The sequence below is a fragment of the Propithecus coquereli genome, unplaced genomic scaffold, assembly GCF_000956105.1.
Source record: "Propithecus coquereli isolate 6110/MARCELLA unplaced genomic scaffold, Pcoq_1.0 Scaffold1, whole genome shotgun sequence".
Lineage (NCBI taxonomy): Eukaryota > Metazoa > Chordata > Mammalia > Primates > Indriidae > Propithecus > Propithecus coquereli.
Window position 1 is genome coordinate 7,250,727 of NW_012133857.1, and position 14,936 is coordinate 7,265,662.

General features: G+C 48.4%; 1 protein-coding gene across 2 annotated transcripts in view; it reads left to right on the forward strand.

The window, feature by feature from the left end:
- FYCO1 (FYVE and coiled-coil domain containing 1) overlaps window positions 1-14,936 on the forward strand; it is a 77,826-nt gene that overhangs the window by 56,395 nt on the left and 6,495 nt on the right. For both annotated transcript variants that reach the window (XM_012637993.1, XM_012638002.1), the window contains 2 exons: window positions 3,921-4,016; window positions 9,317-9,527. In XM_012637993.1, the coding sequence (XP_012493447.1) occupies window positions 3,921-4,016; window positions 9,317-9,527 (307 nt within the window). The remainder of the gene's footprint in view (window positions 1-3,920; window positions 4,017-9,316; window positions 9,528-14,936) is intronic.

Sequence of the window (14,936 nt, forward strand, 5' to 3'; positions counted from 1 at the left end):
TAGTTGGTAGTGTTTATTGTTTCAAGGACATTTCTTTTCTTTAAAACAAAACTCTAAACTTCTTAAGGGTGAGTCCCAATCATATGTGTCTTGGATTTTCCCAGAAATACTTAAACATTTTCTAAATGGAATTGTGGGAAGAATAAAAGCGAAGTTGCAGACATCCCTGCCGCAGGTTAATGTTGGAAGTCAGACTGTTGCCTTGCTCCGCTTTCCCAGAGACCTGGCGTTCTGGAGCCAGAGCTATTAGGATTTCAGTTCCAGGACCCAGGGATGACACATTTGCTGCTGCTGGGAGAAGAGTCTCACCGCAAGGCTTTGGTGGATGATGGCGCTGTGGAGGACGGGTTGATGACTCAAGACCCGCAGAAAAGTAACCTCACCAGACATCAGCAGCTGAGTTGGGCATGGCGTGCTCAGCAGCGCCCCGGGCGATGGTTGTGGTCAGACCATAGTCACCAAGTAGTCAGAAAGCAGAATACTGGATGTGCTCTTCTTCACTTGGTTTTTAGGCAAAAAGGAAGCCAGTGACTCAAAGGAAAACTACTAGCAACTTACTAGCAAAATAAATAAATAAATTTTATAAAATTAATAATAATAAGATAATAACAATATTAAAAAATGCCCTGAGCTCCCAGAGTGGAGGTGATATGTGGTGTAGTTCAGCCCAGCCTTCCAAACCTGCACTGGCCGGCAGAGCCTTCCGTGACAGATGTGCTCTGTTCCTGCGCTGTCCACCACGGTGGCCATCATCCATGTGGTGATTGAGCACGTGGAGTGTGGCTGGTGCTGCCAAGGAACCTCAAATCTTTGGTTTGATTTCTCTGATGAATTGAAGTTTAAATAGTCATCTGTGCAGTTCTCAGGAGACTGTTCGTGGGCGGAGCTGAGCAAAGGGACCGTCGGAGCCTGTGTAATCAAGCAAAGCAGCCCCTCGCACCGTGCCTGGCCAGCGAGGCAGGCTAGATGGAGCCCTCCCAGGAAGACTGGCAGCAAGCGCCTCGGGCCTAGCGACCTTGTAGGTGTCCGTTCCCTCAGCCAGGCGGGCTACACCAGCAGAGGATCTGCTCCCCCGGCAGTCTGCAGGGTTCAAGTTGTACAGTAATTAAATGAAAAACAAGCTAAGGCAATTTGATTTGTGACAGGGAAATACTGTAGATTCTGTCTGTGCTCACCGCTTTATTCTGACTCGGCTCTGAAGTGGAGTCTTGCTTATGTCCTCCTTTGGCAGCATTTGGGACAGAAGAGAACCTTACCCTGAGGCACATAGGTGGGCATTTATCGAGCACAGACTGCACAGCAGGGTGCCCACCCGCAAAGGGACGAGCAGGTTGGTGCTGCTCAGGTGCTGCGCAGGCTCAGGGATGGAAACTCGGCAGGAAGGGTGGGGGCATGCCACCATAGCCAGCAGTGGGCTCCTGTGCCGGGCAAGGGGAGGAAGGAGGTCCTGTGGGCAGCGAGTTTCAGGCATCCTTTCTGAGGAAACTGCCTCAACAGCAAGGAAAGGAAATGGCTATTGGAGGAGGGAGGTGCCCTCTAGTGGTCCTGTTTTTGTTGCCCGTTATTCTCAAACATTTTTTAATCCCTTGACTTCCTCTCACAGTTGCTTGAATATTTTCTACTGCATCCCCCAGTAAGAAATACATTTTCCATGGCTACTCAGTGTGTATGTGTGTATACATAAGGTCAAAACAGGAGCCCCGTAAAGACTTATCCTCACAACATGCCGTATACTCTTGCATTTGGTATTTTCTATTTTATTCCGTTTCTGTTAATGTCGGTCATAACCTACTAAATTGATTCACAGCCCACTAAATGGGTCGTGACCTGCAGTTTGAAAATCCACTGGAAAGGAAGCCCTCTGCCCTAGTCATTACCTTTGAGACCGAGACCGCATCACCCGCCCATCCACACTCTCGCCTCCCTCACGCAGGGCCCCGCCAGGGCCGGCAGAGCCTGGGAAGCCCGCTCTGTGAATCATCTGCTCGTGGTCGGTGTGTCCTTCTTCATGGTGGTTGGAGAGGAGGGTGATGGAGGAAGAGAGGGAATGATAAATTAGGACGTTTTTTATCCTAAATGTGGGAAAATTGGGAGAACTAACTTCTATTTTTAGGGTTTCTCATCCTCCGTTCTTTCTTTATCTCATTTATGGCATTTGCACTTTGGACAAGGATGAAAGCAAGTGAAACGAGGCAGGCCTGGACCTCTGCTTCCCTTGTCAAGTGGGTGGTTGACTAGATGGTCTCCAGCTGCTTCTCGTACTGACATTCTGTGATTCTGCTTGTCCCCGGGTGAGGGCTGGAGGTCTGGAATCAGTTGGAAGAGCAACCGGAAGGAGGTGTTAGGCAGGGAGGAGGTCAGCACCGCTGGGGCCGGGCCAGGGAGGAAAGGCAGCACCAAAGTGAGAGGCCTGCCCTTGGCAGCAGCAGGTACTGCAGGACATGTTCTTGCTGCACCTTCCCTGGGAAGCGTGGAGAAGGCCAAGGGTGGGGAGCTGCTGACCCGAGCGAGCCCACCTCTTTCCCAGCCAGTGGGCTCCATAAAATGCCTCCTCCGAGTCCTTCAAAGCTTACGGCCTTCTCAAGCCAGCAGAGCCTGGAGCCCATCTGGTTCCATCTCGCTCTCCCATTTATTTATTTACTTTTTTATTCCTTCTCCCATTTAGAGAAGAGAAAAGTGAGGTCTCAGAGGAGAAGGGGCTCACCAGGAGTCACACAGTCACAAAGCTGAGGCTGGAACCACGATGGAGTGACCCCACCTGCCATCATACCACCTCTCCTGCCCTCGGGGAGAGGGAGCTAGAGGGAGCCCCACTGCTCAGGGCTGGCGGCACTCAGTCCCCAGAAGGGCAGGCTGTTTCTGAAGCTCTCGCTTGTCACAGGCTTATTTGAACTGAGTGCAGGCACATGGGCGCTGGTGGGTTTCTGATGATCCGAACCGCCCCGGGGCGCGGGGGTGGGTACTCCAGATGCCAGCCCCGCCCCCACCCCTCAGGGTATCTCGTTCTGGCTCCAGCCCCATCTCTGAGGAGCTGCCTGGGCCTCTGTGTCCCCATCAGTGAAGTGCAGTGACTGTAATCTGCCAGTATGTTCTGAGGATCGGTAATTCAGTAGGTATTAAAAATATTCCTTGCCTAAATAAATATAGGGACACTAGAGTTAAAATTTTTTTTTTCTTTTTCTTTTATTTCAGCATATTATGAGGGTACAGATGTTTAGGTTACGTATGTTGCCCTTGGTCCCCCCCTAGAGTTAAAATTTAATAGACATTCTTACTGCAGAGCTTCATGGAGCCTTTAATCTATCACTTAAATACCCCGAGGCTTTCTAAGAGAGGGAGACAGTGCGTGGTGCTCACCTGCCCTGGCACTGCCCTGCTGTCTCCCGCTGCTGGCGCTCTGCATGGGCGATCGTAGTTTTGAGGGGAAAAGGAGATGTGTCAGGCCCACCCCCTTTATGTGTGGTCCTGTCCCATCACCTCCCCCTGGGCCACACTGTTGCCTACCCTGTTCTTGTGCCCCAGAGATGGGCCAGTGTGAGCTCTAGTCATGGACTGGCACTGGGAAGGCAGGAATCAGTGGTGCTGATGCTCGTGCCCCATGGCGTTAGCTCTGCTGGCCTGGGACAGGAGGGTCAGTTTGTGTTTATGCTCACCCCTCCCTACACCCAGCAGGAGGACATCAGGAACATCACTGCGGCCCTGTTGTCTTTCCCCCTCCCGCCTGCGTGGCCCTGGCCCCAGCCCCTGTGGCCCTCCCTCTACCCACAGAGTCTCTTGGGGCCTCTGTCGCAGCCTCTGTTATTTAAGGATTCCCGGTGCATTCTGGATCTGACTGCATGACTGCAAGACTGTGGAACCCAGGTTGTGGGACCTTGCATGCTGATTGCTAAACAGCTGTGTCCTCATTTGTGACATTTCAGGGATACCACGTCAAACTCGGTAACTCCTGAGGACACTGAAGACGTGCCTGTGGGACAGGATGCGGAAATCTGCCTGCTAAAGTCTGGAGAACTGATGTAAGTGGCAGCTGCCGCGTGGGCCTTCCTCAGGTGTGGTGTCGGGGAGGTGCCGGAGCTGGGGACCACCTGGAGGCTTTAACTTGGCACCAGTGAGGGCTTCCATTTGTGCTTTGTTTTTTTAGGTGTAATTTATATGCATTAAGATTCAAGCAAGTAGACAGTGTTTGAATTTTGACAAATAGTGCAGTGTAATCCCCACCACAATTGAGATACAGTACAGTTGGGTCATTCTGGAAAGTTCCCTGTGCCCCTTTATAGTCATTCCTCCACCACCCCATTTTCTTCTTTTTTGAAAATAACTTTAGTTTTCTCATTGTATGAGCAATACCTTTTCCTTTTAGAAAATTAGGAAAATAGAGATAAGCAAACCATTTTGGTATACAGCCTACGGCCTTCCAACCTTTTTCCTTGTTTTTTTTTTTTTTTAATAGAGGCAGGGTCTCACTCTGTCACCCAGCCTAGTGTGCAATGGCACAATCATAGCTCACTGCAGCCTTAAACTCCTGGCCTCAAGTGATCCTCCTGCCTTGGCCTCCCAAAAGTGCCGAGATTACAGGCATGGGACACTGCACCTGGCCTAGCCATCCAATCTTTTTTGTGCACATATATATATATATATATATATATATATATATATATATATATATATATATATATAATTTTTTACATAAACAAATACTCTAAATCTTACTTTGCAGTCTTTTTAAACTTACTATGAGTATTTTCTCATGTCATCAGTTTTTCCAGTGTTGTGCTCAATAGCTGCATAATTGTCACTGAACAGATTCAGTTATTCATTCACAGATATTTATACATTATCTGCTATGTGCCAGGTACTGTTTTACGTGCTTGGAGCACGTCAGTGAACAAAATAAAGAAAGATCCCTGCCTTTGTGGAATATTCCAGCAAGGGTTGACAGACAATAAAACAATAAACATAGGTAAGTAAGTAAATATTAGATAGTATGTTACAAGGTGGTGTTTGCTATGAAAAAAGTAAACAGAGAGTAAGATAAAAGAGGAGGGGAATTTGAAGGTTTAAATAGAGTAACACTAAGAAGATTAGACTTGAAGGAGGTAATGGAGTTGCCAGGTATATATCTGTGGGAATAGCATTTCCAGCAGAGGGCACAGTCAGTGCAAAGGCCCTGAGACAGGATGATGCCTGGCATGTTCAAGGACCGAGAAAAGGGCCAGCATGCCTGAAGCAGAGAGATCACAGGAGACAGAGTCAGAGAGGGGATGAGGTCTGCATCACATAGAGCCTTGTTGGCCATTGGAAGGACTTTGGCTTCTAATCTGAGGGAAGCAGGACCCCAAAATTGGGGTTTAGAGCAGAAGAGTGACTTAATCTGACTTATATTCGGAAAAGGATCACTCTGGTTGCCATGAGGAGAAGAGATGATGGAGGGGCAAGGGCAGAAGTGGGGAGACCAGTTAGGAGGGTGTTGTAGGAATCCTAGTTCCTTGGACCAAGTACTGGTAGAGATGAGGGCAGATTCTGGATCTATTTTGAAAGTGGTACTAGGAGAATTCCTTAAGGGTCAGATGTGGTGTGGGAGAATAGGTAATTTATTCAACCAGTTCTAAGATATCCTTGGATCACATTTGGGCAAACACTGTATTGAATTATGGGGCAGACCAAACAGGAGGAAGTAAAGAGCTAGCTCTCTCACTTGCTGTTGATGCTGGGGGGTGTGAAGTGTCTGGGCCACCCTTTCTGGAGAGCAGCTTGGCTGCAGGATGTACCAAAAGTTCAAGTATTCTGCTTTCCCTGTGACCCAATAAGCCTATATCTGGGAATTAATTCTAAGGAAATAATGATTGGATGTGCAAAGATAAAGCTACTAGAATGCTCCTTGCATGCTACTCACAGCAGTGACAATTAGAAACAATAAAAGAGAACTTGGGTAATCATGAATGGGTGTTGAATTTTTGTCAAATGTTGTTTTTGCATCAATTGATGAGGTCATAGGCTTTTTCTTCTATAGCCTGTTGATGTAGTGATTATACTGATTGATTTTCAAACGTTGAACCAGCCTTGCACACCTGGGATAGATCCCACTGGCTGCAGTGTGTAATTCTTTTCATGTACTGCTGGATTTGACAAACTATCTGAAGGATATTTTGCCAGCTATAGGATTCACTGTTGACAGTTTTCTTTCAGCACTTGAAATAGTGATGCCATTTCCTCCTGGCCTCCATGGATTTAGATGAGAAACCCCCTGTCATGAAATTGGTGTTCCCTGTGGATAATACATCATTTCTCTCTGCTTTCAAGATATTTTCTTTGTCTTTTGTTTTTAGAAGTTTAATTGTAATAGATCTTGGCATGAATTCCTTTGGATTTTTTCTATTTGGGGTATGCTCGGTTCTGGAATCTGTAGGCTTATGTCTTTCACCAAATTTGAGAAATTTTTAGCCATGATTTCTTTGAAATTTTTTCAGATACACTCTCTTTTTCCTTTGCATCTGAGACTCCAATGATACAAATATTAGATCTTTTGTTATTGTCTTGCAGGTCCCTGAAGCTGAAACTCTGTTCTTCCCCTCCCCCCAGTCTTTTCCCTGTGTTGTTCAGTGAGGAATTTCCATTTTTCTCTCTTCAAGTTTAACTGTCATATTCATTCATACTGTGGGTGAGCCCATCTAGTGAAGTTTTTTAAAATTTATTTTTGTTATTGCATTTTTTAGTTCTAAAATTTCTATTTGGTTCTTTTTTATATCTTCTGTTTCCTTGAGGGGGGTGTGTTTTACTTTTTCATTGTTTCAAGAATATTTAAAATTTTTATTGAAGCATTTTTACGATGGCCGCTTTAAAAGCCTTAACACATAATTCCCATATCTGATGGATGTCCGTGCTGGCTTCTGTGGGTTGTCTTTTCCTCATTCAAGTTGTGATTTTCTTGGTTCTTAGTAGGACGAGTGGTTTTAACTATGTGTAGGTGGGACTCAGAGATACCAAGCTATTGTGACTTTCCTCAGGTCCCAGGGCCCCTGCCTGGCCTGCCTCCCTTTTCCTGCCCTTCAGTCATGCTGCAGTTGTCTGCTGAGTTCTTTTCAAGTTCTTCCATTGCACTTAGTGGGGAAGAGCAGGGAGATGTTTGAAATTGTTCATAATAGGACTTTTTAATAACTTACCTTCAAGTGAAGGGAAGAGAAATACCATGAGATTAAGAAATAATTAAAACACACAGAATCCAAGGCAGATCCTTAAGGAGAACGGTATAAAATGAATACAGAGACTAGGTCAGCCAGACATGTGAGTTAAATGCAAGGAGAATGACAATATCTTGAAATTTATTCTTTTCTGCCTCTTTCGAAGAGAGTGACAGCAAGCTAAGGTTTGGCAACCACACTGCAAGAGGATCTGAAAACATGGAGAAGGTTGGGATCATCTCAGAATACAGAGAATTTGTTGGTACTCCTTGGTTCCTGTAAACTAGAATTTCTGGGGTCACTTGGTAAAATTTACACTTGTGACATGAATCTTGTAGACAATAGGCTTCTTTTATTTAAGATTATATTTGAGCATAAATGGAAACCCTTGATTTGTTTTTCTCCTTTGGAGAGACTGAGTATGGTTCTTCTCACTGAGTAGATGATGTCTAGAGTGGTAAGAGACATAGGCACACTCCAAGTAACTGGGTGCCAGGGGAGAATCGTAAAATGATCTAGCATCACCCAGGCACTCCGTCAGAGTAAGTGGCTTTACATGGTAATGCAGTAAGATTTCCACATTATAAGAAAGACTTCTTTTCCAAAAATGGACCCCCACACCAACCCTCAGATTCTTGAAAATTGTAAATATTGGGCAAGGACTCTTAATTAGAAATATAGCTAAAATTAACACAAGGAGAAGTACTGCACTGAATTAAATTCTCCCAAAGGTATCGGAGCTGTTCTTAGAGCATTTGGGTTTTTTAAATCATTGGTTACTCTTCTCATGAGCATAGCTTTGGGGAGTACTTCCATTCATCTCCACAGCTTTGGAGGCAGGTAGAACTCTCAGCGCCACCACTGACTTGCTGTGCAGTCTTGGGCCAAGTTACCTAACCTCTCTGAACTTTAGTTTCTTCTCCTATGTTAAAGGGGGGGCAGTAATATATAATATTTTCTCCACAAAAAGATAGTTTGGTGAAGGAGAAAGATAATGGCTATGCGTTAGACCTGTGAGAACCTGAATTGAGTTTTTTAATCTTTTTGAGTTTAGTTCCTCTTTTGTAGAATGGGAACCAGCACGCCTTCCTCACCTAGCCACTGTGCTAACACATGAAGTTCTTGAGTGGAGAGCCTGGCCCATAGTGGCCGCCACCTTCCCATTTCACAGATGAGAAACTGAGACTGATAGAGAGAGAGGAACTCACCACGGTCACACCACTCCTAAGTTGCAGTTATACCCTGTCCCCGTGATCCTGAGCTAGCATTGCTGCCTCTGGAGTTGCACAGTGCAAGAGGGGCACCACTCAGAGAAGGAGGGGCCTCAAGATTTCCCCGTTTACATCAAGTTCATCTTCTAATCTAATCCTCACCCCAGTCATGAGGCAGGCGTGGCTGCCCCTGTTTTGCAGATGAGGAGACCGAGGCTTACGAGAGGGTAAGCCCTGCAGCAGATACGAAGTGAGGCAGTTCTCTTGACTCCTCACCTCACATTCTTCACGTCCCACTCTGGGTCTGCAGAGGAGCTCACTGTCTATAAAACCTGGAAACTTCTGGAAGAGGCTCTTATCCACCTGGTGAGAGTTAGAACAAGGGACAGCCCCAAGAAGCTTCTCTCCCCACACCATCGTACCACCTCCATCACTCCTGCATCGTGAAGAGTCTGGGATGTTGGCATTAAGAACAGGTCAGGGTGCCCACGTGGAACTAGTTAGCTGAAAGGGGGACATGGAACAGGAAGGAGAAAGGGAGTGAGGACGTGGACAGCTGTGCAGCGGAGCAGCGTCAGGAGAGCAACAGGACTGAGCCTTGGCACTGGCTTCCTGGCCACGGAGCAGGTCAGGCCGTGGGCTTTCAGCTCCACACAGGCAAGGATTGTCGTCTCTATTTTTTACTGCTGTGTCCCCGCTACCTAGAACTAAGCCAGGAAACGTGGGCACTCAAGGAAACATTTGCTGGAGGGAGTTGTGCATCCCAGAATTAAGCATGTTGGTCGAGGTTACCCAGGGCTTGTCCTTCCAAGAGCCTCCGAGGTCTCCAGCCACCTCTGAGCCACGGATGACCTGGCCAGTGGACACAGACACTTTGCCCAGTCAGTGCACTTCGCCCTCTCTGCATTTTTTTTTTTTTTTTTTTAGGATCAAATTACCTCTCACAGTGGAAGAGATCACCAACTTCGGGGAGGGCAACAGGGAGCTGTTTGTGAGGTCCAGTACCTACAGCCTGATCCCCATCACTGTGGCCGAGGCAGGCCTCACCATCAGCTGGGTCTTCTCCTCCGACCCCAAGAGCATCTCCTTCAGTGTGGTCTTCCAGGAGGCTGAGGACACACCCCTGGATCAGTGTAAGGTAAGGCCAGGTCCCAGCCTGTGGGCCCCGTACACACGTCAGGATGCTTGCATAGGCCTCTCCCAGCAGGGAGGTGGCCATCCTGCCCTCTGCTGGGCAGGTCTTATCTGGAATCTTCTGAGCTGTGTCATGCAGAGCAGGAGAAGCACCTGAGGCTTTTCCAGCTTGGGGAAGGAAAGACCCAGAGGGGTCAGGAGCACTGTCTTCAAATGTCTGAAGGTCACTCCTGTGTCAAACAGGTGCAGTCTGACCTTGGGATAGATTGGTAGGTGAAACTTAGAGGAATACAGACACACGACTCAGTTTTAGACTCGTTTTCTAGCAGCTGTGCAAAGTAGGAATGGGTCACCTTGAGCGGTGGTGACCTCTCTAGCTCTGGTTATAGGCTTACAGCTTCAGCATCTCACCTACAAGGGCATCAATAGAGACAACCCTGGTGTCACTTGGGTGATCAAGCTTGAAATCCTGATGGGAGAGACCAGTTCTCCTAAGACATTCTGGGCATGGGATGTTGACAGCACCTGGTCTGTAGTTCTTAACCTTGGTACACATTAGAAACACCTGGAGAGTTTTAAAACCCCATTCCTGAAGCTATACCCCAACCACCAAATCCGAGTCTCTAGGGCTGGGACTCAGGCATCCCTGAGTGATTCCAGTGAGCAGCCAAGGTTGAGAACCACTGAGCCAGAGTGGAAAGGAGGGACTGGAATCCAGAGCTCAAGGACAGAGGTGAGCGGGGCTTTGTGCGTGGCTGATTCAGTAGTGGGTAAGGAGGAGGGAGCCCTTGCCTGGGGTCTGAGTTCCATGCCTGCATCTCTAGAGGGGGAGGGTGCGGAGGGACAATGGAGGGAGGGGGAGGGTTGGTTTGGGTGAAAACACAAGTTCCGCTTGAATCCTTCTGCATGGAAGGAATGGTGAGGGCAATCGGACATGCTGGACTAGAGCAGAAAGTGGATCCAAGGCTGAAAATACAGCTACAGAAATCTCCATTTTGCAAGAATGGCAGGGATCAAGACAGAGAAGAACAATTTGAAGTCTTGGCAATAACATCTATTCGTCTCCTCACTCATTTGGTCCACTGGGTGCCCCTGAGGGATGAGGAGGGCCCAGAGCAGCAGGAGGGCTGGGCTAGGAGGCACAGTGGGCCCCGGCAGTTCCCTGCTCTGGCTCTGGCATCCCCATTGTGGAACGTGTACCGTCTGCGTTTGCTTTCCTGCCATCCTGCCCTGTTGGAATCCGCTCATTACAGAAATTGCTCTGTCATTTCTCTTCTTTTCAGACTCTTAAAATGTAATTCTTCCCATGGATTGGCCTTGGTCATTGGGGTCTCATGTTCTTTCTTATTTAAAACCACACTACTCTGCCCTCTTTTCTTTGGGGGCTTGCAGCCAGCGCCCCGTACCTAGGTCAGGAGCCCTTCCTTCCTGAGCAGTTCGGAACCTCCACCCAGGAGGTCCTGGTGCTTGTGGTCTGAGCCTCATCCTCGTGACCCATGTGAGAGGGGATTGGATTCAGCCCCGGCTGTCCGTGCACACTCTTTCTCACTCCTTGAAGCAAGTGTTGGCTCCAGTTTACAAATGAGAGCACCGAGATGCAGAGTGACTTGCCTGCGGCCACAGTAGCCATGACACAGTTTGGCCAACGCCAGGAACTTACCACAGCGCCTTTGCTGCCGTCCCGCATGTTCCCCAGGCCTACCAAGTGCCTAGCACAGAGTCCACCAGGTTAGGCTCTGGTGAATGTTTGTGCCAGGGAGAGGGGGAAGTGATAAAATCAAGGGTACACGCTTTGCTGCTCCAGCTGCCCACACATGGCTGGGCTGGGCCTCTCTCCTTGCTCGGTCACTCAACCTCCAAGTCCCCTCGAGCCTGGGATTCCCATGTAGTTCTACCAGGAATCAGGAGCCTGGGGACCTGGTGAACACTTCCTCCTGTCAGCCTTCCAGAGGGCCTTCCAGAGGTTGTAACTACCACTGTCTTTCCCCACTATGGACACCAGGGGGCAGAAAGGGCCCATGTCAGGGGTGCTCAGGTTCTCCCCTGCCCTTCACTGGCCCATTGTCATCAGCCAGAAATGGGACAGCTGTTATTTGTGCCCGAGGTCCCCCGAACACGTATAAGCCTGGGCAGCCTGTCCCCAGACACGTGTCCTCAGCATCTATGCCAAGGACTCCCCGCGTGCTCTCTTGACCAGCCAGGGCCTTATAGGAAATGACAAGCGCGGTGCACACTGCCACACTCTGGTTTCGTGATTGTGGGGGCGTAGACACAGTTGTGCTGTGTACTGACAGCTGTTTACTGAGCTCCTGCTGTGTGGGGGCTCTGTAGGGCCCACAGCGGAGTGAGTGAAGGGACAGTGTGGGGTCTCCCCTTGAGGAGCTCATGGCGTAATCAGAGAAAGACCCTAGTAGATAGGCATCTGTGACTGCAGTTGGCGCATGTCATGACGGGTGGGCAAGCACTCACTGTGCATGCACCTGGGAAGGGTGCCCAGCCCAGCCTGGGGGACAGCAATCAGGGAAGAAGACCCTGGGCCAACCCTGAAGGCCGCATTGGAAGGAACTTGGAGCAGCGGTGGTGAGGCTCGGTGCGGGGGCGTGGTCAGGGAGAAGCATCCAGGCAGGCGGAGCTGCACAGCACGAGGCTGCTCCATCCCGCATCCCAGTGCGCCTGTCGGACACCCCCGCTCCGTGCCACCCTCCGTCCAGAGCTGCTTCCTCCAAGGGGTCATGGACTCATCTGGGGGAGGTACTTGATGAAAGAAACAGTAAACCAAGGACTTGCGGCCACCCGCGCGCAGGCTGCTGGCCTGAAGCCTGGGGACAAGTCAGAGAATTGGACCCAGACCCTGCCCTCTCTGTACAGGACCCGTCTTCGGTCAGAGAGGCTCAGCAAGCCTGCCTCGAGCAGGGCTCGGAGGGATCAGAGGAGGAACCAGGACCGAGAGCAAGGTGCGCAGGGCGTGCGCACAGATGTCACCGCGTACACAGCGAGCCGTCCTCCCCAGCAGCACTTCCTGTACGCCCTCCTGGGGTGGCGAAGGCCAGGCTCTCAGCTGTTAGATTAGGGACCACAAAAACAGGCCCAGCTCTCAGTCTCCCAGGCTTCCCTGGTGGAGTTAGAATATGACAGAACATTAATGGAACTAAACGAGATACCGTGTGCACAAGAGGCTGCCACCGAGCCCACACGTAGCAGGTCCTCAGCACAGGTTCTGCACGCGTCTTTGTCCCTCCAGGCTTGTCTGGGCCGTCCTGCTCCCCGCCACACACACCAGCTTCCAGCCCGAGACAAGGCGCTGTCGCGCCAGGGGCACGCTGCTTGCTCCCCCTCCCGCGCCTTCGCGATTCCGCTCTCGCTTTCTCTTTGACCCATGTGTTTAAGTTTGTTACTTAATTTCCAAATATTTTGGAATTTTCCAGAGATCTGCTATTAATTTCTAATTTAATTCCATTGTAGTCAGAGCACATTCTTTGTATAACTTGAATCCTTTTAAGTTTGAGGGTTTGGGGATTTTTTTTTAATGGCCTAGAACGTGGCCTACCTGGGTGAGTGTTCCAAGCGTACTGGAAAAGGATGTGTGTTCTGCTGTTGTGGGGAGGGGGGACTGTCCTGTAGGTGTCCGTTAGGTCAGGTTGGTTGACAGTGTTGTTCCAGTCCTCTGTCTCCTTGTCGAGTTCCTGTCTACTTACTCCATCAGTTACTGAGAGGGGAAATTGAAATCTCCAACTGTAATCATGAAGTTGTCCGTTTCTTCTTGCAATTCTACCACTTTTTGCTTCATATGTTTTGAAGCTCTGTCATTAGGGGCATAAACGTTTAGGATTATTATGTCCTTTTGATGAATCAACATCTTTATCATCATGAAATTATCCTGGTAATATTCTTTGATATAAAATCTACTTTGATATTAATACAGTCAGTCCAGCTTTCCCTTGGCTGGTGGACTAGCATGGTAATCTGTTTGCATACTTTTACTCTTAACCTATTTGTGTCTTTACATTTAAATTGCATTTCCTGTAGGCCTGATAGGGTGGGGTATTGCTTTTATCCAATCTGATAGTCTGCTTTTTCATTGAGATGTTGAGACTATTAATTCTTAATGTGATTGTCCATAAGGTCAGGTTTGAGTCTATCACCTTGCTATTTGTTTTTTATTAACATTTGTCCCGTCTGGTTTTTGTTCCCTTTTCCGCTGAAGGCAGTCAGCTAGGGCACCTGCTGGGCTCACCTTGTTCCTGGCTCTCAGGCATCAGTGTCCTTCATTGCTGGATGTCCAGTGTTTTGAAAACTGTCTTTTCATATGTTTTGTCTGTTTGGGGGTTGTTTCTTGGGAGGGTAAATCCTAGCTGTTCTCCTGTGCCTTTGACTATGTTACCCCTACTGCCTGGAACAGCCAGACCTCCCTCTAACTAGCTAAATTGTCCAAACTCAGTGTTGCCTCCTCCAGGAAGTCTTCCCTGATATTCTGCCTCCTCTCCCTCCCACCCAAGGGCTGCCTTAGGCACCGCTTGCTGGTTCTCCCCTCATGGCATACTCACCCCAACATAATCAAATGTTTTCTTGCCTGCCATCTACATTAAACCACAGATCCTTGAGGACAGAGCCCTTTGTGAGAATTTATTTCACTTTGGAAACTTTGTGGCCAATATGTAGGATTTTAAGAAATATGCAGCTATATTCAAATTTGAGTTGAAAAGTAATTGCATCTGTATAACTACTTTGATTCAGTCATTTTGTGCAGGCTAAAAAATGTTCAATCAGCAAAGATAAAAACCAAATTTAACAAAAATTGTATTTCTGAAAAAGGAGCAACGTTGAATTTTGTAAAGAATAAAAATGATCGCTTCTGGTGCAGTTTACCACGTCAGGAACTCAAAGTTGCAGAAATGTTACCATTGTGCATAGAGCTCTCTGGTCTATTAACCATTTATGTGTAGTCAGTCCTAAATGCAAGGCTTGGGGACACTTTATGACACAGCACACTCTAGGTGCTTGTTACTTCTAAAAGAAACAAAGTTAAAATTTGGGTTGACTTTGTCTTTTCTCCCATCATATCTTCAGTTTTAAAATAAGGCCTATGTCTTAGCTGGTGAGCAGGTTGAAGCTCCTGTCCCTGTGGGGAAGAAGGTGGCCATCCAGAGACCCCCCTCCGCCCCCCAGCCCTGGCCCTGTCCAGCACATGCCATTTGTGCGGATTCGAACTCTGACGGCAAAGGCATTTGGGAAATAGCGTGAGAAAAATCATTGTCTCCTGGGACTAATTCTCATTCTCAAATAAGGCAGAGAATAGACAGGAGGCTGAGGCTGAGGCTTGGAAAAAGGAAAGGGTCCCTGGGCATGTGGACCAGCCAGGGCACAGCCAGGAGGGTGGCCTGTGGCGGGGCCAAGGGAGAAGCCGCAGGTGGAG